At 33.7% G+C, this 26,127-nt stretch overlaps 2 protein-coding genes across 2 annotated transcripts; both read right to left on the bottom strand.

The window, feature by feature from the left end:
* Positions 1 to 349: 349 nt before the first annotated feature.
* LOC127840582 (T-cell leukemia homeobox protein 3-like) lies at positions 350 to 2,213 on the bottom strand. The gene is made up of 3 exons (XM_052368992.1): positions 2,175 to 2,213; positions 1,017 to 1,228; positions 350 to 461 (listed from the first exon to the last, which is right to left on the bottom strand). Exons 1-3 carry the CDS (start codon positions 2,211 to 2,213, stop codon positions 350 to 352), a joined length of 363 nt encoding a protein of 120 aa, XP_052224952.1.
* Positions 2,214 to 16,041: 13,828 nt separating this feature from the next.
* Positions 16,042 to 24,958, bottom strand: LOC127840581 (procathepsin L-like). The gene is made up of 9 exons (XM_052368991.1): positions 24,926 to 24,958; positions 22,695 to 22,807; positions 21,927 to 22,032; positions 21,031 to 21,186; positions 19,974 to 20,100; positions 19,328 to 19,428; positions 17,507 to 17,652; positions 17,106 to 17,225; positions 16,042 to 16,506 (listed from the first exon to the last, which is right to left on the bottom strand). The coding sequence occupies exons 1-9, from the start codon at positions 24,956 to 24,958 to the stop codon at positions 16,407 to 16,409; spliced, it is 1,002 nt and encodes a 333-aa protein (XP_052224951.1). The 3' UTR covers positions 16,042 to 16,406.
* Between the last annotated feature and the right edge of the window lie 1,169 nt (positions 24,959 to 26,127).

Below are 26,127 nucleotides of genomic sequence, written 5' to 3'. Positions count from 1 at the left end.
ATTCAATTAACATTGATATTGACTGATAGTCAATGATAAATACTTGACGAAGACTCTTTTTGTATTAAAAACTGCATATCAATACAATACAAATGTTAAAATTTCATAGCAAACAGTACTGATCGGTCAGACATGTTGGGATTTGTGTCCATTACAAACAAAAATACCAAGCAAACAACTCCGTTAACAAAGGACACATCTTCACCGGATACTGTTTATGGCATCTCGTCAACGTAAATATTATTGTGATAAAACAACAACGTTTAATTGTTTGTTAACTCGAACTTCTCTGGGTTTCATCCACCCACGGTTGCAGATTCTGTAGAGCGTGAAGTGAGGAATTACTCATTCATAACGGGTCTCGGATGTCGTAAACCGTCTTACTGGCTTCCGCCTGTAGCGACATCATTAGGCGGTTTGCGGCCTGCCGTTCCGCTTCCCGCTCTTCTGCCGTCTGTCGTCTGCAAATACAAGGACACAATCGTGTATTTTTAATAAACAACTGCATTGTTTCTTGGGATTGGTATAATTTCAAGTATTAGTTCAATATATTGAAAGAACATTGGCGATGACAAGTTCAGTAGAAGAAGCAACCGCAAGTGTATACAATAAATTACAAATCGTTTCGACCGACTTTCAATTTCGTAACACAAATTTAAAAAAACGTATCGATGAGATAAATCCTTATATAGCTCAAAGCGATTTTTAAATAGAATATCGCAAGGAACAGCATAACGTTTTGTGTTCATTCTCAAAAAGCGGTTAAGTAGATTATTTTTATTAAATTGGTGAATAAGAAAGAACATGCAAACATATAACGGCTTTGGAAAAAGACAGACCAGAATAGAAAATAAATCGTGATAGCTTTGGCGGTGATAACGCTTATATCATCGCTAGAAATGGCGGCAACACCAAAAAATCGCCAACCCTTCAAATGATGTTAAAATGCATGACCATACAAAGCCACAACAACTCATACCAATTACCTCCATTTAGTTCTGCGGTTCTGGAACTACGTCTTAACCTGGGCGTCCGTCATCTTGAGAGTCTTGGCGAGGGCGCTGCGCTCCGCCGACGCCAGGTACTTCTGGCGGTGGAAGCGCTTCTCAAGCTCGAGGATCTGGAGGCGGGAAAATGACGTGCGCGGTTTCTTGCGCTTCGGTGGCGTTCGGTTCTGGTACGGATGGCCTATTCGTCGAACAACTGCAACGGGAAAAGTGGCTTTACTCTGTATTAGTGTGATCAAATTATAAATGGAACATTTATTTTTGGTTTTCAATACTCACAACGGTATGTGTCGATTGTATAAACATCGGCGCGCAATAGCAGGATTGAAATTTACGGATATTTAGTTTTTTAAATGCAAGGATTATGATTAGCTAATCAACCTAACGCTTTCATAATTATGTACTGTAAATAACGCATGATAAAGGTTACACTGAAGAGAGAACATATCAAATGTAAAACAAACAACATATTTGAAAAGACTATACATGACAAACGAACAACTTATAAGCTGCCTTATATGCATTACTTAACGCGATCCATTGAACTGAACTCTTTTAAAAACTAGGCACATTTTACAGACCCTATACAACATGCTTAGAAATAAATTTGTTCAAAATAATTAATGCGTGGTTAATTGCAGTTTACGGTGTCTTAGATTAATAATGTTAAAATTATGTTAAATGTCCGAAAGCAAATGTACACATGAAGCGAAGGATGAAGCATGCTATTTTTAATATTCGACTTTATTTATTTATTTTTGCTATCGCCATTTCATTTTGCAAATAAATGATCCAAGGAAATGTTTGCGACTGACACAAGCATTGTTTTGTAATAAATTTAATTTTACTAGAAAGGACCAAAGCAACTTTGCCGAGCGCTGTATTTCATTAAAAAAAATCAAAATGAGCCGCGCTCTGTGAAAAGTTTTTTTATTCATATGCATAAAGTGTCGTCCCAGATTAGCCAGTGCATTGCGCACAGGCTAATCAGAGACGACACTTTCCTCTTTTAGGATATTTTTCGTTTAAAAAAAAATTCCTCTTAGCAAAAGTCAAGTTTAGGCCAAAGTGTCGTCCCTGATAAAATTTAAATGGATTTTATACAGTTCAATGCAGAGAAGACTATTGCTTTTGAAGATGCTGTTTTTGTAACGAAGCCGGGCTTACAAGAAAATATCCATTGTGTTGTGTTTGTCCTTGATGCATCAAGCCTACAAAAGCTTGACACTAAAATGATTGACAAAATCAAAAGTTTTCGAACGGTAGCCACGCGGTTTGGTATGAATTTAGCAGCTTTAATTGCTTTCAGTTATTGTGCACTTCAGAAACCTTTAAAATGTATGGGCACTTGTATTTTTTATTTGCTTTCTATTTCAGTGAATAAAAAAAGGAAATACGAAAGAGCTTAATATAAAAAATACATGTTTGATCATGCAATCATGCACGCATTGTGATCATTCTTACTTGTTTTTTCTATTTACATAGAAATACCACAGGCACTCCTCCTGACAAAAATTGACATCGAAGACAAAGCAGTGTGTCAAAAATTAGAGTCGGTATACTCGAGCTCATCTATTGAGAAAACGGTCCTGCACGTTTCCAATATGTTCGGCTTTCCAAAAAACCACGTGTTTCCAGTAAAGAACTACGGAAATGAAATGATGTTGGATGATGGTGTAAACATCCTTGCACTTCTGGCATTGAGACAGATCATCTGCTTTGCTGAGGACTACCTGGAAAATCAAAGCTCTGACAACGAAGATTGTCCCGTCAAAGACCAGAAACACGATTTTGAAGCTGGTTCAGAGTCTATTTAATTTGAAATAAGAAAACAATTCAAAAAGACATGAAGTTAAATGCTTTGACATAAACCTTGTATTGGGTAGTGTAACACGTTGTTGTGTGAATATCATTTCGTATTATTTTATGATTGTTTTTAGCCTTTGATTTTTCTACATTTCGTTATGACATACGCTTATTTTATGTGTATATGCAAACGTCTATTTCCTCAAAATTTTATCATTGTCAAATTCGGCGAATATGAAATTTATGTTTTTATAAACTGTATGTTTGCTTTCAATTGCACTTAATCGCAGTTGCGATGTCAAGAGAATCAATATGTACTGCTATTATATGCAGTGATTTCGTTATGTGTGTTAACATTACCGCTATTTTTATAAATATCCGATTCATTTGAAATGTTTACTTTTGTTGATAAAAATTATTTATCAAAAATCATAGAAAAAGGCAAACATCGAAAATATATGTAAACGTTGATAATGTTCTATAAATGATAAAGTTGTTAATGTTTAAGACCGAAATTGATCATAATATTTAATTTATATATCCAAAACTTCACTTTGATTGAACGGTCTATTCTATATTCAACCACATTAATATGTACACAAGAGAAATCTGATAACACGCAATCATTGACGGCAAATCAAAACTGTGTAGTAACATGTAAAACAGGAAAGAGAAAAACAGGAAAAATGGCCTTTTTCCGCGTATGACATCGTCTTATAAAATTAATTAGCTTAAGATGTATTTCGTTTTACGAGAAGATTACACTTGAAAGAATAGTATACAGAAATGAATACACATAATCAAAACCATCTTTATGAAAATGCTGCACATTCTTAAACTCGCCCGTGGAAAGAGTTTTTAAGTTACACTGATAGTTAAGACACATGGACACGTACGTTGATTCACGTTACACGTTTGGCAGCGATGGTCTATTAACTGGTACGAAAGTCTTTAATTTAAAAATATTGTTTGTGAATATTCCATACATACAACTAAGATATGCTGCTAGGCATTCTTAACAAATAGTAACAACAGCTTGCTTCATAATATGTATGACAACATGTGCATGTCTTTTTATTAATTTTGGAGTAAGGTTATGACAAACTGACAATAAAATCTTTCTGAAAACGCTGCACATTCATTAACTCGACCCTGACCATATTTTAAAGTTTCACTGGTATTTACGAAACATGTAATATAATAAATAACTTTTGACAAACTGTGCATGCCTTCTGATTAATTTAGAAGTGAGTTTGATGTTATAATAACGACCAAACCAGTGAATTTAAACTAACAATACAAACCATATTAATATATATTGTCAAATTGAGCTGCGTAAAATAAATATAACCAACATACTTCGTCTACGTGTTATAAAGTGTCTTACTAAAACTGGATAATGGGACGATAAGATGCAGTCATCTTTAAAACAGACAACATTTATCCTGTTTTACTGATGACTATAGCTAATTACTTCAATGATTTTTCACATGAAAGATAACAACCACATCCGTGGTTTACACATACTACGATAATTAAACTTTCCTCTTGTAGCAAAGGGGCGACATTGCAGGGGGATATACAAATATTACTTTCCATAGTATATGTAAAGAAATAAACAAATGAAGTACAAGGAAACGCGTAATAACAATGGAAACAAATGCATGCTTTTAAAACGCTTTCAAGTTCTTTTTATCTGTGTACACTTATTAGAAATGTATGATCAGCCTTTGTGCAAATCTAACATTAATAATTTCATTTAACCTGTTGAGTCTAAAGTCGTTCGTTAACCTGTAACAAAAAATACCTATCGGATATCAAACAAGCCTTACAACGACATTGAAACAGTGACTTAATAAGATGACGATTTAAGATTTTAACAAGCATCCAATAAGACGCGAAACGCTATGTCACATCTTTGTAAAGTTATTAACCGCCTAATAAATAATTCTCGTTTTCTGTTGGCGTGCGAATGTTTCAGTCCTGTAATACACAAGATGTTTCAAATGAAGTCTTTGTGTAATGTTGTACGTAGGTTGATACATTCAGATGTTTCTTCTGTCCTTGTTCGCATTATTAGTATTGTTCACATGAAACTGTGTGTTGATTAAAATTAAATTAATTACTTAGTCGTAGATGTATATAGTTTTAATATATTTTTATCAAATCATAACTGCTTATTGAAATCAATATCCTGACGACCTATGTTTAGTATTCCCATAAACCGTTTCAAACTTTGTCGCAAGTTAATATAGTTACGTCAGCTTAATTAGTTGCTGGGATGTTGGATTGCGGCAAAACCCTAATCTCAGACAAGGATTTAGTAATTGCTTATCGCCGTATTGTTAAGCATGGTTCTTGAGAACACTATAACAACAAGTAGTTAACCACGATTACATAAGCATGAGAGAATCGTTTTACAAACCAGTTATATATTATTTAATATATGTGACCACTTCCCTACTCCATACAATTTCGTTACAACGTTAGAAATTAACAACTATAACTTGCAATTTAAAAACAGTTAAAATAAGTCGTTTAAATATAGTAATGTATTTATGATGGGAAAATGTTTTTCATTTTGGTATAAACAGGCCTTGTTTTGTGGGTCGTGTGTGTTTTCCCTGTAAATATTTGAGTTTGTTCGTAGCAATTGTGACGATGATCATACATGTACATGTTCTATCTTAAAAAGCAGATAAGCCGTGTTGTTGAAATCCCTTTCTTCTGTCAGTAAATCAGATGACCACGTCGTGAGTTTGATAACCGCTGATATTATAGGGTGCATTCAAAAAAACTTTGTTTTTGTACTGTCAATTTTCCCTTGAATTTCATATGGGTCGATTGCATTTATAGCAGTGTTTGCCGTTAACTGCCTGGATTCGGTTACCGCCGAGAGTTCGATAGCCTATACCGCCATTCAAATGGGCTGGGTTTTTTCTGTTCAACTGGTGGAGATGGACAGGTTTAATACGTAATGCAATGTAAACACGTTTATCAGAATAGCTGATGTTACTACCATATAAGGAAACAGTCGTATATATTTTAAGCCTTGTTGTTATGTAGCTGTTGGCTGGAAGATAATGCATTCTTGCAGATATGATAACACTCTTTGCAGAAGATATTTATTCCTTATTACATGACTATTGTAAACGACTATTTAACATTCAAAATTAAACTCTTTATCGCTGTGATATGTCATATTTCACATGATTCTATAAATTGAATTTAAGGGCTACATATAACATATATAATCAGTATAAAAAAACTCAATTAAAAATGTGTTATAAATGATAAATGTTTCATAAAAATTGTCTGAATACGTCGTGTTGAGAAAAACACACTCACCATTTGAAGTATGGCTCCTTTCGTATGTATTTCATATATCTACGATAGGCTGTAAAAAAACTAATAATGTTTGCCGCGACCTCATATGGAGATACTGAGTTGTTATTACCAAAAGGAATGCATATTGAAAACATCCCGGTCTTTGCAAATACAATCCGTTTACAGCTAAAATATTAGGTGAGGAACGCCATTACAATCAGTTTGATTCATATATAGATGTAATATTGAACGAGTATGTAATTAGGTAATCGACGAATCCATCTCCCCCAAGTCTCCACAATATGTCATTTATTTATCTGAAAATAACATTAACTTCGTAACTTATCGATAACTCGTACCCGTTACAATATTTATGCTATAGTTTAAACATAATAAAGTGAGGAAAGCACGGTTTGTTTTATTTTTCGTTTTCCGTGTTCTTCTTTCCCTAATAATGTATAGTTTTATAGCGCAACGGGTCCGTCAGTTGTCGATATCAGCTGACAAGTTGTCATTCCATGTTATTAATGTCTTGGTCGCATCATGAGTAGTGTACAGTTCAAAATTCACATACAAATTATGTTTAATGTTCCTAAAGTAAACCATATCTGGTCAATATTGGTAAATTATTTGTGATCATCGCTGAAATCAAATTGTCTTAGCTGATTAAGCAATTGTGTTTAGTTTAATTTATATTTTTCCATCCAACACTGAAAGAAAGTTATTGTAAGTCCAAAGCGGTATATTATTTGTTTCTTTTGCTACTGCAGTGATAAAAACAAAAACTGAAACAAATTAAAAATGAAAGTTTATTGCTGATTAAAGTGTTTCATTTTGTGTTTATTCCATATCCAGTGATAAACGTTCGGCTTTTATTACCATAGTAAGAAAAGCAAATGCAATGTTTGTTTTAATTTTGAAAACATTCAATAACAGCTTTTAACCTTTATTCGCTCAAGAACATGAAAAGCAGCGTACACCGGTCGTAATACGCAAACTTGCATGACACACTGGGATGCTGTTATTCATGGTGAATTTATTGATATTTAAATAACGAAGAAGGGTAATGAAAAACGAAAAAGGATTTTAGCCGGTTCGATATTAGTAAGAGGTTGTTGAGACCAAATACTACCATTATTGCGATTCGGAATGTCTAAAGCCATTTGGAATACCTGACGCTTGCTTAAAAGATGCATATCAGTGGATGTTTATTTTTATATTGCAAACTTGAATATTAAATGTACATTTTCACAGATTTTGGTATGTAGTGAAGTATGTCATTAAATGCTTTAAAGCTGATAAATGTAAACATTGAAACTAAATAGCTCCAGTGAAAAAAAGAGAATAAAATTAAAGTGAGAAAAAAAGGCATCCTCATCTGGGATCGAACACCTATGTTTAGAATAGCATTATTTTAATTATACAGTAAGTAACGTGATTAAGAAAACCCTTATATTGCACCACATAACATGCTATACAACTATAATATTGAAGTACACATATGCACTTTATTAAAGATGGTTTGTTATTCCTTGTCAACTTCTTTAACATTGAAAAACTATGTTTGTCATTTGGAAGTCAGGTCTCAAAATGTGCGTTAAAATAAGTCAGTTCAAAAAGGGGGTTTAAACAATGTTTTTGGCAATAAATTAATTATCAGAGAAGGAAATGGCGTCGGGGAAATGAAATAATCGTGATTGTTCATTGAAGACGTCGGTCAATACTGTGTATTATAAGATAACATGATTTTACATCCAATTTCTCAAACGTTATGTAAGTAGACAACAAATTTGTGGGCGGTTTTCCTTCAATTACTTTTTTATCCAAACGTCTACGATCTTTAAACATAAACCGTGGGATGCACTTACACCGTAAAGCTGAAAGGGCGTTTTCATTTAAAATAAATACAAAGTGGCTATCCGGGGCACAATATCTGCTACTCCTTCACGAAAAACACAAAAACGACGCCATCTTGGAAGTAAGTTCCAACTAACCTCACTTAAAACCGGTAAGCTCTCGTATGCGCATGCTCCCTGCAATCGGGAAGGTACGAAGTTTTCTGTTTAACAAAATAATTTAGAATAACCAACGTGTATCTTCACATTAATTACCCTTGAACATTCTAGTATATCGAACACACCGCAGACAAATGATATTATGTTACCACTAGCTATTGCATGCAACTCAACGCGTGTGGGTCGCTTTCTTCATATTTCAGTTCAAACTTGAACTGTGAACGTTGCAGTGTCTTTTAATATTGGAGAATTTTGTTATTATCGTTTTCATGCCTGCATATCACGAATTATTGTATATACATTTCAGGATATGCTATTTAAAAAAGATAAAGTGTGTATACCTGTGTATGCAAGAGACGGCGAATCCGTAAAATTGCTATAAAAGCTGATGAATTCAGTATATTATTGTTCTAAGTGATACAGTAACGATAAGTAGACATCATACTTGTATCTGATATTAAAGCACGATGTGACGCTCGTTATGGTGAAAACTACACTTAAAAGTAACTGTTAAAAGTTGCAAGATACATCTTAACCCTTTATATCAGAAGATTAAATACAGTAGAATTAGTAATTGGCTATGTGTTTTTTTCTATACAAAATGAGTTATATATCAAAACCTCACACCAATTTAGTAAAAATAAAACTTATTTCGCCGAAAATCCAGTGGCATATCTTCTGAATTTAATTTGAAGTTTGTTTTTATCAGCGTTTTATAAGTTTTTGCAACACAGTACGACCTATGCACCAATTTCAATTAGCAAATTAAATTAAATTAAACAGAACACTGCTAAAGAAAGACGGAAAAAATATGTTCGCTTTCCATTTTGAAACATAGAAGTGATATTAACTGTTGCGCCATGTCTTTACATTTACTACCTTATATGAAAGGTATCGCGATACAAGACTAAAACCTATAATTTTAGTTATATGTGCACATTTGTTTGCATTAAAAGTCATAATTTGTTTTTAATAACCGCATTCCGATACATCTTTAAACGCGCATCAAATCACCGTAAAACATAAATATACATTGTTTGAAAGTCTATGGAATGTCAAACGTTTACTTATTTTTAAATCATTGAAAATATGTGAAATACGTTTTGATTTTGAAATTTATTTGTAAACAAAACACATGTGCTAAATATAGTCCACTGCAATCGCAAATAACGAAAAATATATATGACTAACATATAGGAGTTAGAATTTCAGTCCGAAGATATATGTTTTCCATATGTATATTTTCACACATATTACATGTTGGTCTAGATTAAAATAATCCGACATATGCTTATTTAAAGCACGTTTAACTACGTAAGACACAAATAATGTTTAATTTTTACACTGAATTGTATGGAAAATTGTTGCGTATATATGCATAATATTATGCTTTGACACAAAAACTCCAACGAGGCTACATTTTGTTTTTGTTTTGCCCTCCGACTGACAGGTCGGTTGAAAGATTCAGATAAGACGCAAATAGAACAGCGGATCGGTCCGGGACAAAAAGTTTACCATGCTATACAGTGCGACAAAGAATGGTTGTACAGCACAGAAGATCAACGAGCAATGTGACTACAAGGGCTCCACAGGACAGCCCCGTGGTGTACAATGAGCAGGGATCCGTGTTTGGTGGCTACACTTCTGCAAGCTTGGTGGCTGGCTTTGGTGCTACACGAGATGGCAAGGCCTTCTTGTTCCAACTGAAGTACTCCGATAAAGATACATTCCAGAAATGTCCTGTTTCAAATGCCACACTCAGTATATATTCATATACAAGTTATGGACCCGCGTTTGGTGGAAGTAGCGGATGTGATATGAACTTATTTACTGGTACCATAAATAGCAGGGGTGGGTTATTTCAATTGAAGTGTTTACTTTGGTACCAACTACACGATGTGTGAAGTATCAAACTGGAACGATATTCATAAAAGGAACCTGACTATTATGTAACTTGAAATATGCAGTGCATCCGGGAATGGAAAAAGAGTTTGTGTTTAATAATGCTTTGTTTTAATTTCCCTTAACATTTAGAATTATGTGGCAGTATAAGTACATCCACTTTTTAAGTGCATGTTATATGTTAAATATATTATTGTCGCTTTGTACCTACCTACCTACCTAATACCTACATATCTATTAAGGACATATTACGCAAATTCCGACTATGGTACGCACCTTTCGCGGAAGTAACGCCATTTCTGGTGATATTGTAACAACCCAGTGCATAGTACATTATTTAAGTGTTCATCAAAATTTACATTGAAACTAGTTACCTAAATTTCCTTGTCAAAAGCATAATTGTTTTCATTGTTCATTCATTCATGTTGCTTTTCCTAGCCTGGTCATATAATTAATAGTGCTGACCAATTTTATATGTTACAGACCAGCCACTAATATCACATGTTTAGGCTAGAATTAGTTTTCCTTCATTCTTACGATTTTTACTCCATTGCTATTGTCAAAATGTTCCTACTTCCGGTTTGAAGATAGACATTTGTCTCTTAAAGTAAATGTCATTATTTAAGAATTCATATAAAATAAGTAGCAGCTATCAAATTTTAGTCCTATTGAGCACATTTCTGCAAATTTTTGACAGTAAGAATTGTTTAAATCCATTGCTTTTTTATTTTAAACTCTCACACTTGTTTCTTAGAAATATACGGCAGCCATCTTGATTTTTGCCGTGCCCGTTGCTAAGCAACTTCTGTCAAACCGACTTTTAAAGTCCTTGAACTCATTTTGTGTTTAATTAATTGTTAAAGTGCTGAAATGAATCACATTTATGGCAGAAAAAGTTCCTTTGAGGTATTATTATGTTGTTATATGTTTTTGCATATTTTAAAGTTGCTATTACATTACAAATAGTCCATACTTAAGAACATTCTATTTGAGCACCTGTTAAGAGGGCACATAAAATACTGTGTCAGGCACAGTTTTTGTTGTTGCAGACACACTGTGTCATGTGTATGACACACTGTGTCACGTGCATGACACAGGGCACAGTGTGTCACTGGAAGAGTATATATACCTAAGATTTTCTGTGCCCAAAACAACCTTCCATTAATAGTAAAACTACATTCTGAATTTTTGTTAAGAACTCTGGTGCCAAGTTTAATATTTTAACACATTGTAAGTCAAATTTGCTCAGTACTTCTTTTCAGTAAATAATAAAGAATATATTTCATCTTATATTATACTCCTTAAGTTCCTTGCTAGACAATAAATTAAATTGAATAACTTAAGTCTGGGTTGACTTATTTTCATGGACAAAAATAACCATTATATTTTAAAGCCACACTGCCATAACCGTTTACTGAAAGTGAGCTACTAATTATACCTGATATAAGACTTGCGCATACCTGATATAAGACTTGCGCCTGAAGCGGGGCACAACAATATTTAACCGATTCAGGTGACGTTAAGCTACTCCCTGAAACGTCCGATAATTATTCGCCCCTTCAGCAGGATGATACGCTTCTTTCAAAGGTTTTAAGCTCTTCCGGTTTTGTCAAACCCCTCTCTGAACTATTACACTTTTTCCGCCGATATTATGCCATTTTTGGTGCTGGTACGCCCCTTTCGGCGATGATACACTACTTTCGGTGATATAGTGCTCCTACGTTTCACTTTTTCCGGTGACAGTACGCCTCTTCCGAGGATGAAACAACTTTGCTGGTCAATCCTTTCAGAGGATGTTTAGCTGTCATGTATGAACCAATCTCTGATGATGACGACGTGTTGAAGCAATCGTGATTTAAAACGCATTCATATGTAATACACTAGACTGGCGGGAAACAACTTCACCAAAGGCTCTGGAACGTAGACAAGCAATTATTCCACTTTGAACACATATGTTTTCAAACGTTAGTTAACTCTACAATTAAATATCTTAAACAGATTTCTCAAACATTCTTTATGTGGGTTTTCAAAACGCTGGATTAAGAGAATATTTCATTGAGTTGTTTTACGACATCAAAATTGATGATCGTGTAATTAAATTTTGTCTTTGTATCGTTCATTTTTCATCTTGTTTTTATTTAAAGCTTGACATATTTTTACTTTTACATGTTTCGTCAATAATTTGAAAAAAAAATAACTTAAGTTAATACTAATAATTAGTCTGACTAATTCAATAGACTATGGTATATTGAAGAATTTGGGGCATGTACTTCATACGGATAGGAACATGCTATAATGGCATGATTAAATTGTAAAACTGTATACAAATAAGTTAAAATTGTATGACTTGTGTTTGGAAGCCTTGCAGAATCCCTTTTGTGCACTGCCTCCTCATTTCCTCCGAAACCTCCTGACTGTTTCGTACTTATAGTTATTTAAATAAATACATGCAATTAAAGCGGGTACACATATTGAAAACTACAGAATATAAATAATGTAAATATATGATTATACAAATTTAAAGACCTTAAATAATTTTGAAGCTATAATTACAGTTTAGTACATGTTCGTTAATCGTAAATCCGTAACTATTAAGAAGTGTTTTAAACTGACCATAAACGTATGGGTACGTTTTTTAACTCAAATGATGAACTGCTGTATATATTGACGTTGGAGAATACCTCAATGAAGAGGTATTGCATCGCAATCAGGAGATTGCCGAGGAAATAAGGAGGCAATGAGGACAATAATAAAAAGAAAAAAGGAAGGAGGATGCAAAGGAAATGAGATACTTATATTTTTTGCTTACTTTTCACAGAAAGATTTGCTTCGACTGTAGTCAAAAGTGGAAAATTGAAAACATATCAACTAGCTTAACATCCCCGGAAGGGGCGTAAGATCACCGGAATTGCGTTACGTCCTGGAAAAAAGTTGCATCATCCTTTGCATGAGGCGTTAAATATCCAGAAGTTACGTAACATGCTCGGATCTTCATTTTTTATATAATAAAGGCGATGAAAAAAATCCAGAAAATGTATACGTTTTAATAAGTTTCACCTACAATATTATACTCGTGAATTTGCTGATAGTTTTGTCAAGTCCAGTATTAAATCCACAACCCCATATGCAGTTGAACAATATGAGCAAACCTATCAGGGATGGCTGAAAGTACCGGAATGGAAGAGGATGTGTGCGTTCACTAAATAGCTGAAAAGTAAAACCATTATTGATTGTCGGAGATACATATACTTACAAATAACGCATTAAATGATCAAATTATTGCTAACACTTATTTCAAAAACTTGTCTAACGAAACAGTTGGGCAGGGAGCTCATGCTAGAGTTTCAATCGATCAAACCTAAGCATTGTTTGATATAAGATAATCGCATCGTCCTGATTTGCCCAGTCGGGTCAGAGAATTCCAGGTTCTGCAACACAGTCGATTCTGTGCTCAAGTGTTGAATCAAACAGATGACTCTTTGTGGGGAATCTAAACATAGCCTTACCAAAACGATGTCTTAATAAAAGGCTTTAATAGTCCGATGAAGGTCAAACAAATATCAATAGTAAAACTCGCTACTTAATATTAAATAAATAAAAACATATGTATGCCGTTGTTAAAATACCGATTTGTTTCGCATAACTACTTTTCTGTCTTTAATAATCCGATGAAGGCCAAACTGATATCGTTCTTGTAAACATCGCTATTAAATATAAATTATAGGGAATAGGTATAGTTCTTAACCAGCCATACGTTTTCAAATCAACACGAGACAAAGTTCTTCATGTGACAGGAGGGAGCCTGAACCTGATTTCGATATTGACACCATGGATTGTTTTTGATGGTCATATTTAAGAACAATACAAGGTTTAATAATAACAATATGTTATGGAAGAAAACTCGTTACTGTTTTCCTTGAATTGCTACGGCAAGCGCCTTTTTTATTTACATTGTTTTACATTATTTCATCCGATAACGGAACAGTAATTTTTATATTGGTATTGAATTATATCTTTCGACCTTAAATAGCATATTTAAAAAAAAGTAAAATCATAAGTTTCTAATACAGGAGGAAATAGGGGAATAGTAAAGAACATTTGAAATGGACTTTTAACACGCGGTTACTTTAAAACGGTCAAAAACATCTCGACACATATTTTTGTTTAGATCATGCATGTGGGGTCATATCTTGTCATTCCCCAAGTGTCAATTGAGTCATATAGACTGATGTTGCTTGCTTGCGTAAACACATATTTTTTGAAACCACTAGTCAAGGAGCTTTGATACTGTGTGTGTACATTTAAATAGGTGTCTTGAACTTATCCCTGCCTTGTGGTAAATCGAGTCAGACATATTAAACATTTTTTTCTAAATAAGAATAATGTAAAGAGGTTTGTATGGAAAATTACATCTTATAGCGGTCATCTACCAAGTGTGTTCCAATCTTGTCCTTTGGGTGTGGGGATGGAGACTTCTAATTTTACTTTTGAAGAATACTAAACTAGAAGAACTTCTCGGAACCAACTAAGCACATATATTTATAAACTATTTGGTTTGTGTCACCATATTGTAGCCCTCTATAACAAGTATTCAAATCAAGCTCCTGGGTTCGAAACAAGCCATGCGTTAGAAGACATGTGAGCGATCCAAAGATATCTTCAAAGACCTTTTTGTCTCCAGCTTGAAAATATCAAAAGTATCTTGCGTTATCATTCACATAATGATGATGCATGTAAACACATTTAAAAAGAAGTTTTGATTATAAATATTGATCTTACAAAGCGGAGATTACCAGTTATATTCGTTTATTTTTAAGCGTTTATTTTGATTTTCAAGTGCAATTTTACTTATCTTTATAAAGGCATAAAACACTATCCATGTTGTAAAAATACTTATTTATATGAAAAACATCATCACGGGCCTGTTAATGTAAATCCTATTGCGAACTAACGTTTATAAATGCTGATACATTTAGGTGCATGGTTATTATTTTGCTCTTTTCGGGGAAAAGCCATCTTTGTTATTTATTTGCAGATAAAAAACACACCGTTAAAAGTCTATTAAGCATCGCTTCATTGAATACATCAGGATATGTAATCTTTTTTCTCTGATATGTAATTTAAAACAGGAAAACACAATGACATAATTTAATTGTTTTGACGCTCAAATTAGGTAACGAACTGACGCGATAATGAACACAAACACATTGGCATAAAACATTTTAATACGTATGATTATTATACCGCAAAGCATTATTGCCACTTTACGAAAAATACTCAATATACTATAATTATATCTGTAAGAGATACAACTGTCCAATTTAGTAAGGAGCTGTCCACAATTACTAAAAAACAATTTTAAATGCCTTGGCTGTTGTTATACAATTTTGTGTAATCTTACTTTTGTGTAAGAATGTTTTGCTATTGTTTATACCATGGTGTGTTTCCCTTGTGTATATGAATATATTATAGGGTACTTCTTTAAAAAGAGCACGTTGGTTATGGAAGCAAAACAAGAGAAAGTGTATATTTATAGAGTGAAATTGTTGGGTGTGTACTTATAGCTTAGTTGACTGTTTTATTCGCTTCGCCGATGGTCATTTTTTTGTCTAAATAACTGTCAAATAACGCTTTATTCCACTGTGGTTGACTGGATAATTTTGACAATTATATTCGTCAAAGCACTCTCCTATGTCAAAGGTGATTGATAAGCATTAATTCCATGTTCATTCCTTGCCACATACTTCGTCGGTTGCAATGTCCAAGTGCTTTGAATAGAAAGCAGTTTGCTTTTCATCGAATGGTTTTGTTTCGCAACGGAACAGAAATATGTTTCAAACATTTAATAATAATTAAATATTATAAACTAATGAATATTTCTCATCATGCTTATAATGTAAAAAGAGTAGCTCTACAGCAGCGGATACGACCGAAGTAAATTAAAATAACGGTTACGTTTGTAGTAATATTTAATATTGGTAAATCTTACACATACAGAAAAGTAAAAAAAACCATACCATATAATTACAAAAAAATAAAGTTGTATAGAAAAGACAAACAAAAACAATAATATTCAATTATTCCATTAAACAAGTTGTAATGTTTGTACTTGGTACTTGAACCTGCGACAGTTTTGTTAGTGTGACGAGCGTATTACCACTCGTTGTTCGCCGTGCAGTAACAGGCAGGAAAATAATACTGATTGTAGGAAACACTGCTTACATAGCATACATTACACGATGAATGTTTCACCAGATAAACTAAATTCGTCATAAAAAATGACAGTTGAGAAGAAAACGGGCTATATATGACTTTAAAGTTTATAGCTTGTTGTAGCTGACTCGACCATTTATAGTGTCGGATAGCTTGCTAAGTTTCTCAGCCCACAGGTGTCGCCCTTATCCTTGGCCATGTAGACGTATCCCTTGTCACCCCACTTGGTTCCCCAACTGAAATGAATTCAGAAGACTTTTGTCGTCACATGGCAGGTATCAATTTATTATTCCATTTATTGTTCATATATAAATATGTATTCAGCCTACATCCCAAGACTACACGTATGTGCAAATCAGCTACACGTTTCATACTATTAATAAATTTCGAAATACAAATATCTCGTAATTTACACATATGTAAAACTTAATACAATTGAATATACTATGGAAAAGCATTTGTTTTCGAGGTCGATGAACATTTTCATACATATGTGCAATAATAAAGGATATCTTCAAAAACTCTATTTGGAGGCTCAATGGAAAAAAAACAATTATTATCATTATTTATCTACCAAGTTGTAGAGGTGACTGAAAATAGGAATTATGCGAAGAAGGCGGGTACCATGAATCTAAACGAACAATCAATGCTTTCATCCAGCAACACTACTTAAAATCATTTAATATATAAAGATGAATCATTTTAATAAATTGGTCACTAACAAAATTACCTATACTTGCATATAAGACGATCATTGAAAATATGCAAAATTAAGTTATCGCTGAGCTAGCGAGAAGATCGGAATAACATATAATTCCTTATTATCTGTACGTACCTGTTTTTAATGATCCAGTAGTTTCCAGCTGAGCTGTTTATGTACCCAACAGCGACCATGGCATGATTAAGATGGTTCGCTTGGCAGTTCGGGTTGTAATAAATCCCTTTTCTAAATAACCTGCAGACGGATGTATTGCTGATGTTTTATAAATTATCTTAAATATTAGAATCAAGGTCATCTGAGGCCAAATCATCACGATAACAACCTTTAGGAACACAACACCACACAACCCCGATTACTGACAACATACGATTTTTGGAACGCAATATTATGGCCAATACGAGACTAGCATTTTGCCAGGCTTAGCCAATTGAAAAATATAGAGGGAACAGGCAAGCATGTTACAGACGTTTTCTAAATACAGTATTGAACAGTTTTAATGCTGATATGATGCTCACGTGAAGCCTCGATCGCTGCAGTCAGCGGCCACTGCGATTGGTCCTACACGGGATAAGGAGCTGGCCAGGGAATGTTCAGACTTGCCAACGTTCCGGTACCCTCGAATTGAGGCACCAATGCATCTTCGGGATCTACATGTGCCGTCCTAAACAATGAAAAATAATTATATTAACTTAGGACTTATTTCTTTCCCAAAAATCAGGTGTTAAACTTAATGCATACAATTTAGATTAAATATTATTTATTGGCCATTACATTCATTATTAATTTTGTCAATCGGCTTGAATCAATACAATCCATAAAGCTCTTATGAAATAAACCACACTAAATATGGCATACATATAGGGGACACAAATTGTGCGTGGGTCAGTTCTGACTGATGTACGCTTACACTTTAGTATCAAAAACGGGATTCTTGCGGATAAAAGTGTGAGAAAAATTGCTTTGAAATATTCCCCAGTGGTGTAAACAGTATCATACTATAACATCAAAACATTAAATATTTTATAATTTAACTTAAAACTTGTATTGCACGTGTTGTGTTTGGGTAAACAATCGATGTGGTACGCATATAGTTTCAGTGGCTACTTTATTATCATTCAACGATAGAAGAAATTAATGCCTAACAACAAACTAACCAAGATCAGATGTCAACATGCAGTTATATAAAACATGGGGTCGGACTGTTGCTACGCTAGGCGTGGTGAAGAGAGGTTATCTAAATACACAACAGTAAGAAAGATTAGAAAATGATTAAATATAAAGATTGAAACGATTATTACGCAAACCATGACAGGTTTTGCAAGGATGGCAACCTTAATTCTGATCGCTCTCGGTCTGCATAGGCAAATGCAGAACCTATAACTTTACTTTGTTCACATTTCATGCACCATTGTCCTTGATCGATTGCTTAAAATGAGACGACCATGTTTATATGTTTTTATTCTATCATATATATCCTCTATTTACTTTGTTTCCGCGGACAATTTATTGCTTTTTAAATTACTCGAATAATCGAAATGTATCCTCTTTGTTTTGAATGTGAAAATAACGTTTATTAGACAGGGTTATGAATTAAAATCATACACAATTCTAAACATCCATCAATAAATGTATGTAAACTGTGTATGCCCTTTCACCAAAAATTTAATCTAAATTGTATTTATGTGCTTTTGTTAAAACATTTTTTATATATAAACATTACCTTCGCACACGCGACATTGGTCTTGTGATCAATAGAGGATTTCTTTCCAACAAGAATACTCAGCACACAATTTGATATGATATTAGGTTGATGCGTTCTTAAGATATTGCAAGGAAACTGTTACACGACCATGTGGCCTTGATATATGTACTTACCTCAAACATTAGAAGACAGCATACGAACTCGGAATGTTCGTATGTGGAAAACGTTTTCTCCATTTTCAAACACAATACACTCTGATAATGAACTATGAAATCAGTGTTCATGTTATTCGACTCTGTAGCCCCAGTGTACCAACTTAAATGCGTTTTCATATATGGTGCGTTGGCTTAAAGATAGACCGATCATTTGACTGACAAACACGTACATAACAACGTTCAAAATGGCGATGTCATTAAATATTCAACAATTGAAAAGAAAATATGGTTGCAAGTTTTAACTGGCTAATCCTACCAAATATTAGGTTTTATTTGCTTCGTAAAGTATTTTCAGCAAGACCTAGTGCTGATCTCTGACATTCTAAATACAAAAACATGCTGTCTAAAATAACTCAGCAAGTATTGGAACCGTGTAATGGTCGGAACAATGAATTATTAAAAACATCCCAAACACGTACTTGACCAGAATACGGATAGCATTTCTCGGTACTAACTCCTCTAGCATTGCGGATGTACTTGAATGCGTTGGTCATCCAGCCTCCCCCGCAGCCGTAGTTGCCTAGTATGAAGATATAAACACGAAACGTAACACCACATGTTAATCACTTCACACTTAGTTGGCTTAACTGACTCTGACTTTGCACAATGATCTTTAATGTTGACAAATCAATAGTATCCAATTGCATTTGCAAATTATCTAACAAATTAGAATGTTAATATAATCTTAAACAAAATCAAAGCCGAAGGTTTGAGGCAACATTTCAAGTAAATGAGATTTATGCTCTTAAGTTATAAATAATTTATTGACGATTTGTTTAATTTGTACAACGAAAAAAGAAAACGAAAGATGTTAACATTTAACCTATAAAAATGGCATTTGACAACAAGGTAGCCATCCTTACGGACAAACTGATTCTTACTGATTTATACGTTCCTTTGCCATACAATTTGGTAGGGTGGGTATTAGTTTGTTCACGTTCAATATGTTATAACGTCATCGTAAATAAGCATTCGGGGGTCGATGAAATCCCGTAGGGTTATATTAATCCATTTCTGCTATACAAAGGGTTTTTAAACCTGTCATTCAGGCCTTCTATATAGTACCGTATCTTCCCTTTGTACAGTCCACGAGCTCCTGCTCGGACAGATCGGTTGTCCTCCCACGGTTCTTAACCATAATCGCCTCCAGTGAACCGAGGGCGGAGAATGCCCAGCATGAGCCACAAGAGCCCTGCAATAACACCATCGTAGACTTGAAAGTACGACATACAGATCATTAATACATCTTTATAGAACCTAAAAAACATATGTACATAAACAATGAAGGACGGAAGAACATGGTAAGGCAACATAAAATGATTGAGGACTTCACTTACAACACAATAACTACAATTTGATTAATTGTGGTAACAACTAGTTATACATTTGCGACAGATAGTAAAGAAATATTTCTGGTATACTCCTGAAATGACAATTCTGAAATAAAAACGTAATGGTCGGATTTTATGGCATATATCTGACATGAAAAGCAATTACCAGTCGGATCAAACGGTACAATTATAGAATAACAACGGAGCAGAATAAAAAGTAAATATTGAAATTCACATTTCGAAAGTCACACTAGTTATTCCGAAAAAAGCGGTAATAAATAAAACATATATATCAATTCCTTGTTGGTTTGCTAGGGAAGGAAACATTATTGTCTTATTTAGCGTATCTCTTTTTTCAAACGTTGATACAAAATCTTAAAAAAGTACAATACATCTATATTTGTAAACTTGTTGACTTTCAATGCATTTTGTGCTAGCCTCTGACAAAAATATTTTTCTAGTACATTATCATGCAACTGAAATGGAGATTATACATGCATGTGCATTTGTGCAACAAAACATTAGTTTCTGATCAATCAGCATCGAAGATGAATACTAATGCATAACTATACATAAGAACTACAAAATAGCACTCCTGTGTCTTTAAAAACTAGTTTGTTCCATTTCGTTTTGGAAAGCCAGTTATATCATTATACTCTGATAACAATAGTGGTTGTCATATTTTAAGAACCAAATCATCATAACGACATATGCTTATCCACACATAGACACTAACATAACAAGTAGGTTATTGTTATGGATCAATCCATAATTGGTCATTTGAACGATACCTGATTTTTTACAGATGTCACCACCCCTCGCTGTCTCCAATCGATTTCTAGAGAGGCGTAAGGGTCTGGCTCTGTCAGAGCTTCCGGGTAGACTTCCGCTCCTTCCTCGGGAACGATGAGACCCCGGAGCATTGTCTTCTCGAACTCGTCTTCCGCCTGGCGGGGGCGGCCGGAAATAAGACTGGTGTTCAAGTAACTGTTTGTAAGGTATGTCTATTTTCTCTTATAGAGAAAATCAGCTTTCATCCACACATGACTTAAATCATTATTTCTTATATAAGTAAAAAGCTTCCGTAAATCATCAGTGTTGGTCTGTCATAACCAAATTGAAAATAGTTAATACTTGTCCTTAGCTGAGTGATTCTGCTCGACCCAGATTTGCTATTTATACCAGTCTGTTAGAACACCACTATCTAGTACAAATAATAACAATAATAACAATTATAACAACAACAACAATAATAATAATAATAATAATACAGCTTTTATTTATACTACTACTACTACTACTACTACTACTACTACTACTACTACTACTACTACTACTACTACTACTACTACTATGTAGGATACTGCAATTCGTGTGAGATATTGCGATATATGTAGAAATTTACACTCGTATATTTGAATCGAAATAGGAAAATATTTGATAAGGGAGAAGTGTACATGCTGTCTACCGTCTACCCGCTAGGGGCGGTAATCACTGCAACAGGAGTTTGGAAATTTAAACATACAAAGTAAGTCGAAAACGGCGGGTACCCATAATCGAATGTAAAGTCAAATTTTGAAAACAAGTTTTGGTAGACAATCGTTAAAGGCATACAACAAAAATGAATATCTAGAGTAGTTCTCTGTAGTTTAATGCATATCCCACTTAAATATTTATATTATCCTACCATGTCTGCGAACTGATTCTCTCCGACTGTGTACGTCACCTCTCCCCTGTCATTGCGCAGGTTGTGTTCTCGAATGAATCGCAAAGTGTCCTCCCAATAAAGCCGTCTATTGAGTAAAATAACAAACCTATAAACTAAATTGGAAGAATGTGGGATTGCCCAAATCATGAAAAATGGAGACAATTAAAAACATTCTCACAACTGATCAAATGCATAAGTTCGCATATTTTCGCTTGCCTGTTCATGTTTGTTCTTGTTTTTTTTTTCCAAACCCTATTATATTATATAAGTATTATAACCAAACTTTACTATGTACCTATCATCATACTTGAATATTATTTAGTTTGAATAATCAATTGAATGTTCCATCGACAAACGCTTAACTATGCAACGGTTTTATTGAAATATACGGATAGTTTTAAAACATACATCGAGCGACTTACTAAACATGAAATAACTACAATATAGTATCCGCGGGTATAACACGAAAACATTCCGGACAAACACATCATAACCTATATCATTTTAAAAATAAAAACATATCATGGATAAGTTTCATCGTTTGGGTATGTACTCATACGTGAAATGAAAAGTAACATGTAAACACGTGCTCGAAAGTTGACTGTCACACTGTTTTGATTTAAACAAAGACACAAATATTTAAGCAGTTTCAGAACAAATTATGTTATTATTTCAGAACACTGTGCGGTTACCAAAATGTTTTAATTATAAATTTAAGTAAAAGGTTATTTTGAAAACAATGTTTACCTGACCATTTCCTCCTTAACGCCATCGTATGTCTTGTTGTGCACCTTCTTGTATTCTATCCATTCCAAATCCATCTCAACAGTCACATGACTCATGACGTCATCGGAAATTTCCTAAGACATCATGGCACAAGCGCCAGCCAGACATATCGAGGAGACAATAAAAGCTTTCATCACCTACGTTAGAGAAAGTAAATGTTTCACTTTAGACTTGTTCATGCTACAATATTGTAGTAGTAATTTTATTGAGCTATTTGGATCCTCATAACTGCATTGTTATTAAAGTATTTAATGTTTATATAATCATCTAACTCATTCGCAACTAACTTTTTGCATAGTACTTACGTTCATTATGCGCGATGATATGTATCCGTAATACATTGGTATTACGTTGTCTCAGAGTTTTATTCACAAGCAGATCCGGGTGTGTATCTCTTTAATTGAAAACCATCTTCAGATTAAAATAAATTCAAAGTGGATGTGCGTCACAAAGTTATTATCAATCATTACAGTGAACAAAGAGCTCATTGAAGTAGCGAATAGAACAATAGCAATTATCATGCCCATTCGAAGATTTTACTGTCGTAATTAAATCGAGTGTGTTGGCTGCAGTGTTGCTTTCGTGAGTCTTGGATGTATAATTACTTTATCAAATGACAATTTATAAAAGCAATTCAGTATTGAACAAAACGGCGTTTGTTCACATTGTACTTAAATTTATTTTGAAATGAGTAAACAAAAGGTGCCCAATATTAACATACTTTGTACAAATATTACTGCATGCGGATGTTTAGTGATTTGTGTTTTTTAAGCAATGTTTGCCTTATCCCGTATGTGTCTAATTAATTTATATATAAAATATTTCGATTAAATAGCATCAATAAATTGCCTGTATTTCAAATCTCAATTTAAATTATAAGAAGCTATGAGTTACATTTAGCCCGGAAACATCAACATTATTTAATACATCCAATTGACATATAACAGAAAGAGAGGCTGACAAAATTTGACAACGACAACACATTTTATATATCGTTATACCGATGTTCCAATGTCATGTTAATCTCAACAAGATATCCTACAGAAATCTGTTGCTCTCAACATTCGTGGGAAATACATTGTTACCGACATATTGAGTTCCCACATGTTTTATTATTGATTATCGACCTTTCCGTGAATTTATCAGGAATTTCGTTCTCCTATAGAATTATTATGGGTTTTAAACTAATCTTTTTTAGGTTGATGGAATCGAAAGTCTCGAGCATATTGAAACCATTTATCCCCCGTTCCCTGTGTAGAATCAGTACTTGGTGTATGTTTGGGGATCTAAAGAACGCGTCCACAGTGGGACCGACCTCGTGACCCCGGTCGCTAGGAGGACAACATATTTACTACGATCCGGCGAGCTAAACAACATCATCAGAGTGCAAACACGCAATAAACTTGTCATCAATGTCTTTAGAGGCTTTCTTTGGTAGAGTTACGTCTTTGTGTGCTGTTACGTCTTTGCCATTTTGCCATTGGTGCATTGACATGAATAAAGGAGCACATGTAAACATAAATTGACTTATTGACTTGTCAAGTTTCTCATAAGCATTACATTACCGAGTCAAAACATTGCCAACACGTTTTAATCTAACTTCAATATTGAGCAAACATACGTCTACTTATCGTTTTTATTATTGTTTTTTGTAATAGTAATTTGAAAGATAAACACATTTTACCATGCACAATTCATTTCTTATTATTATACTGCGTTACCTGTCTACAATTTCCCAGGCGATGATTTTGACAGAAGCCCAATTCATGATTTCTGCAATCGGATGTAGACACTTTTTATGTCGTCCAGTCTATACTGGGGGACATATTGTTTTTGCCCTGTCTGTTGGTTTGTTGGTTTGTTGATTTGTTTGTTGGTTTGTGGTTTTCGTCAAACTTTAACATTGGCCATAACTTTTGCAATATTGAAGATAGCAACTTGATATTTGGCATGCATGTGTATCACATGGAGCTGCACATTTTGAGTGGTGAAAGGTCAATTTCAAGGTCATCCTTCAAGGTCAAATATATGGGAGGGGGAACATAGTGTTTCACAAACACATCTTGTTTTATCTTAGATCATTTATATAGAGAATACATGGTGCCGAGATGGAAAAGGTTTATCCGGTGAGGCTTAGAAAAAGAAAATAGGGCGAGCTTTAGCCAGCCCTATTTTTCTTTTTCGGGCCGAACCGGATAAACTTCCTCCAACTCGGCACCAACCATATATTCTATTTATCCTGCTTCATGACGTTGACACAATTAAACAAAGACAAATGATATATTGGCATAACAATAAAATTATTCTTGTCGAGCCTCCTACATGTACACAACATTCCAGACAACTGAATAACTACCGATTGTGTTCCGTAATAAATAGTTCCACTTTAAACTGTTCCTTTTAATATTTTACTATTGAAAACATGAGAAGAAATAAGAACGAATCGAGAATGTGATATGTTTCTTAGTAAAAAAAAAATAAAAAATGCAGCAGCAAAACAAAAACTAAATTTTATTTACCTTAATGACAACTATAATCCATTGCTCTTATAGTGTAACGTAATGTACATATACTATATATAATATTAAGAATTTATCTCATTGTACATTATGGTATTGTTATTGTCGTGTGATTGTTGTATAAACTAATTTAGGAAATAGAACTTTGAAATTTAGAAATTGATTATGTAGATGTGTAATGTAATGGGTTATAATGAATATATCATTATTATTAACAAACTAATTTAGGAAATAGAACTTTGAAATTTAGAAATTGATTATGTAGATGTGTAATGTAATGGGTTATAATGAATATATCATTATTATTAACAAACTAATTTAGGAAATAGAACCTAGAAATTTAGAAATTGATTATGTAGATGTATAATATAATTAATATATTATTCTTATGAGTTTATATTTCAGTAATATGTATATGAAAAGTTAAGATGAATGTATACATGCAATGTTAAGATAAAGTCTGAACAATTAATAATACAACTTGGGAGATATTTACAAAACTGACCTGGTTAAGATTTATTTAAAGTAAGAAAGCAAACACACTCAGGGTGGGGTATAATTGGAATCAATAACATAGAAAGTCAGACCTGATTAAATCCAAACAAGAATACATTGAGTCCAGAGTCAGCATATAGATACGAGATTATAAGTAACAATCATGGTCAATAAACAGCACAGATGAAAAGGCCTGCTATTGTCTGGAGTACAAAAGTCATAGTACTGACGAAAGTAACAGAATTACTCTATACCAATAAAAATTGATTAGTACCAATATACATTGATTAAATTTTAGTATATCCGCCAAGCAAGTGAATACATGAAAAAAGTGTTCCTTCTAGAATATTCTGACGAATCAACCAATGAATAATAACCAT

Source organism: Dreissena polymorpha, chromosome 8 (assembly GCF_020536995.1).
Source record: "Dreissena polymorpha isolate Duluth1 chromosome 8, UMN_Dpol_1.0, whole genome shotgun sequence".
Lineage (NCBI taxonomy): Eukaryota > Metazoa > Mollusca > Bivalvia > Myida > Dreissenidae > Dreissena > Dreissena polymorpha.
Note: the sequence above shows the minus strand (reverse complement) of the source record. Positions and strands in the feature narration are given on the sequence as shown.

Excerpts from the sequence above, each read along its gene's own strand:
- LOC127840582 (XM_052368992.1), bottom strand. The coding sequence starts at position 2,213 with ATGCATCAAGGACAAACACAACACAATGGATATTTTCTT. Across the intron at positions 1,229-2,174 it reads AACACAATGGATATTTTCTT|AGTAAAGCCACTTTTCCCGT; the intron begins GTAAGCCCGGCT and ends ACACTAATACAG. Across the intron at positions 462-1,016 it reads ACGGACGCCCAGGTTAAGAC|ACGACAGACGGCAGAAGAGC; the intron begins GTAGTTCCAGAA and ends TTGTATTTGCAG.
- LOC127840581 (XM_052368991.1), bottom strand. The coding sequence starts at position 24,958 with ATGGTTGGTGCCGAGTTGGAGGAAGTTTATCCG. Across the intron at positions 20,101-21,030 it reads TGACATCTGTAAAAAATCAG|GGCTCTTGTGGCTCATGCTG; the intron begins GTATCGTTCAAA and ends GTGTTATTGCAG. Across the intron at positions 17,653-19,327 it reads GCTATCCGTATTCTGGTCAA|GACGGCACATGTAGATCCCG; the intron begins GTACGTGTTTGG and ends TTCATTGTTTAG.